We start from the raw sequence: 3,500 nt of genomic DNA, 5'->3' as shown, positions 1-3,500 counted from the left end.
TCATCAGCGAATTGCAGATGTGTTAAATAATGAACGCAACTCCAAAACAATGCTCACACAATTCTTTGCATTGAATCTACGAGATCCACAAGCAAGAAAGTATCTGTATAGAGAGATTCCAGAGCATTATTGTTGGAACAAGCGGGATATGGAATGGCATCGTAGGCGATCAACAAGAAAAGTTATCGGGAGAATCTATACGGTATCACCTTCAGAGGGAGATAAGTTTTACTTGCGACTGTTGTTATCGCATGTCACAGGTCCAACCAGCTGGGAGTATCTTCTTACAAATAATGGCATGACTTTCAGTACATTCAAAAAATCAGCCGAGGATAGGGGATTCTAGAGACTGTTCATAGTATTCGTGATTGTTTGGTTGAGGCTACGAGTCTCCGAATGCCATATGCTTTACGAAGGTTATTCGTGACGATTTTAATATTTTGTGAACCTACTGATGTTAGAGCCCTTTGGAATGAGTTTTTTACACATATGGTAGAGGATTATCAAACAGCTAACAATGTTGTGGAATCAAACTTAACTAATATGTTGTTGAAGGACTTGAATGAACTCTTAAACCTGCACGGTAAAAAGATTGATGATTATGATCTCCCATCTTTACCCCCTAATACAATAGACAGAGGTGCAGTTCCAAGTATCATACAAGAGGAGTTAGCGATCGATATCCCCAATGAAGATATTGAATCTATTGCTATGTTAAATAATGATCAAATGATTGCATTCAACACCATTATGAATGTAATTGTTCAAAAACACAGTGGAGTATTTTTTATTGATGGTCCAGGAGGAACAGGTAAAACATTCCTTTATAGAACATTAATGGCAAGTTTAAGAAGTAGAGGAGAAATTGTCTTAGCAACTGCATCATCTGGTATAGCTGCAACATTGTTACCCGATGGTAGGACTACACACTCTCGATTTAAGATACCTATTGATATTCAACCGAGTTCCATTTGTGGTATTGAAAAGCAAAAGGATCTTGCAAATCTCATTAGAGTTGCTGCCGCAATAATTTGGGATGAAGCACCAATGATAAACAAAAATTGTTTGGAAGCCTTAGATCGAGCATTACAAGACATTTGTAGCAACAGTGCTCCATTTGGTGGAAAAGTTCTGATCATGGGGGGGGGGGATTTTCGTCAAGTCCTTCCTGTTGTAAGAAAAGGTACTAAGGCACAAATGATTTCAGCGTGTATTGTTCAGTCTCATTTATGGAATCATACCAAGATTTTGCATTTGCGTCAAAATATGCGATCATTGCATGATCAAGAGTTTGCAGAATTTCTTATCCGCATTGGTGATGGTGTCGAACCTACCAAACCAGATGACATGGTGAGGTTACCTTTACATATTGCAATCCCATGGGAAGGTGAACATTCCATACAAGTACTTATCCAACATATTTTTCCTGATCTAGAATTGCATGGTTGGGATGCCCCATATATGGTACAAAGAGCTATTTTGACACCAACAAATGATGATGTCCAGAAATTGAATGATATGATTATCGATCAGTTTCCAGGAGAAGAACATAATTTGTTATCGTTTGACGAGGTTGAAGGAGATAATCATAATTTATACCAGCAAGAATTCTTAAACTCAATTGCACAAGGTAGTTTGCCACCTCATATTCTAAAGATAAAAAAGGATGCATCATTGATGTTGTTACGAAATCTAGATCCTAGATATGGATTGTGTAATGAGACCCGGTTATTATGTCGTGGTTTATTTATGAATATGTTGGATGTGGAAATCCTGACAGGAAGCAACGCAGGAAAACGTGCTTTTTTGCCTAGAATTAAAATAAAAACATCTGCAAGTGATGGACTGCCTTTTGTCCTTAGTAGAAAGCAGTTTCCTGTGCGACTAAGTTTTGCAATTACAATAAATAAATCACAAGAACAAACCATTCCAAATGTTGGAATATATCTTCCACGACATGTTTTTAGTCATGGACAGTTATATGTGGCTTTATCCAGGGGTGTTTCACAGACTACAACAAGAGTTTTAACCAGGGAAGGAAAATTGAAAGGAGAAGATGGTGACTACACAAAAAATGTAGTCTACAAACAAATTCTTTTATCGCACCCGCAGGTATTTATTAAGTACATTGAAAAAATTGCTCACACGTTGATTCCCATTTTGGTTACACGACATACCAAGCTTATATTGTATTATTTATATCATAGATAGATAATAACTAAATATAATTTTCTTTTGCTTTAATATACATCCAAACTAGAACACGATGAAATCTTCCAATTATGTAGGGAGTTGAGACGAAAGAATGTTGAAACTTGCTTCGACATGAAAGTAAGTTATACTTAATCATTTATTTTATGCTTTTATGTTAGATATAAATGGGGTGATAGTTATTCTCACTATTCTTATACAATAATTTTAGATAACAGACTTTGAAGATAAATGGAACACGTGGAAGGATGAACAAAGTATTTCATCCATCGGCAAACTCGACAATAAGGTGTATTTATCTTTTCCGTAATACGTATAAAAAAAATTCTTGCACTTTCATCACTCTTTCACTAACATTTTTATCATCCTCATTGAAACAGGTCAAACGTTTGAAAATTTACTCCATCGGTTGGAGCTCCACGGTGATAACAGATAAAACACAACTTTGGAAAATGGTGAAAAGAGAAATAATATCTCAAAGGATGGAGAGGTTTTTATTTAATTCATTTAAGAATATATTTACTCTAGATTATTTTTGAATGCATGAATTTAACTGCTATTTGTGGTTTATATAAATAAAACCATGTATATTTACTAAGTTCATTGTTTTCCTTATTTACCAGAAATTCAGGTAATTCAGAAACAAGTCATAATTGTTGTTCTACGAAATCTAGACTAAAACAAAGTATCTCCATTCTCCAGGTATTATTTGAGTCGCAATAAACCATATTATATTCAAACGAGTCAAGTGTTTTGAATGTATTTCTTTTATACTATGACATTTCATCATGTATTTGTAGTTTTTTAAATCTCAAGAGCGCATTGATAAAGGGATGTACGAAGAATTGATTCGAATCTTTATAAGGTAAGCAAAAGCTATATTACACTACTTACTATTATTTTTACCATCTTTTTCTTTAAAAAAAGTCTAATTTAAGAGTCTTACATTTTTTCTTTACTACGGAAAAAAATTGCAGGGAAAAATAAAATACTTCGAATAGAGATTTCATGTTCGGCATTCCTCTTAAAGAACGTCATTGATTACACAGTATCAATATTACTTTGCATGTTTCGATATAATTTTGAATATCTTTATTTACCGTTTTCAAAATATATTAATATTATTTTTAATGCGACCTACAGTAAAAACCTCATAAAAAGAAAACAAATATTTATTTTCCTCTACGCTGTGCGCATTAAAAAAAGCGGGCAGACGGGCACGGGAGTGCCCGTCTGAACGCTAGTTAAAAGATAATAAGATTAAGAGAGATAAAAGTTAATCATAAAAA

At 34.1% G+C, this 3,500-nt stretch overlaps 1 protein-coding gene across 1 annotated transcript; it reads left to right on the top strand.

The window, feature by feature from the left end:
• Positions 1-489: 489 nt before the first annotated feature.
• On the top strand, positions 490-3,198 carry LOC127122398 (uncharacterized). The gene is made up of 6 exons (XM_051052740.1): positions 490-2,112; positions 2,423-2,500; positions 2,592-2,701; positions 2,835-2,913; positions 3,012-3,076; positions 3,189-3,198. The coding sequence occupies exons 1-6, from the start codon at positions 490-492 to the stop codon at positions 3,196-3,198; spliced, it is 1,965 nt and encodes a 654-aa protein (XP_050908697.1).
• Positions 3,199-3,500: the final 302 nt, after the last annotated feature.

Source organism: Lathyrus oleraceus, chromosome 2, assembly GCF_024323335.1.
Source record: "Lathyrus oleraceus cultivar Zhongwan6 chromosome 2, CAAS_Psat_ZW6_1.0, whole genome shotgun sequence".
NCBI lineage: Eukaryota > Viridiplantae > Streptophyta > Magnoliopsida > Fabales > Fabaceae > Lathyrus > Lathyrus oleraceus.
The sequence above is the reverse complement of the archived record's forward strand: the minus strand, read 5'-3'. Positions and strand labels throughout refer to the sequence as shown.

Excerpts from the sequence above, each read along its gene's own strand:
- LOC127122398 (XM_051052740.1), top strand. The coding sequence starts at position 490 with ATGGTAGAGGATTATCAAACAGCTAACAATGTTGTGGAATCAAACTTA. Across the intron at positions 2,501-2,591 it reads TCGGCAAACTCGACAATAAG|GTCAAACGTTTGAAAATTTA; the intron begins GTGTATTTATCT and ends TCATTGAAACAG. Across the intron at positions 2,914-3,011 it reads AAAGTATCTCCATTCTCCAG|TTTTTTAAATCTCAAGAGCG; the intron begins GTATTATTTGAG and ends ATGTATTTGTAG.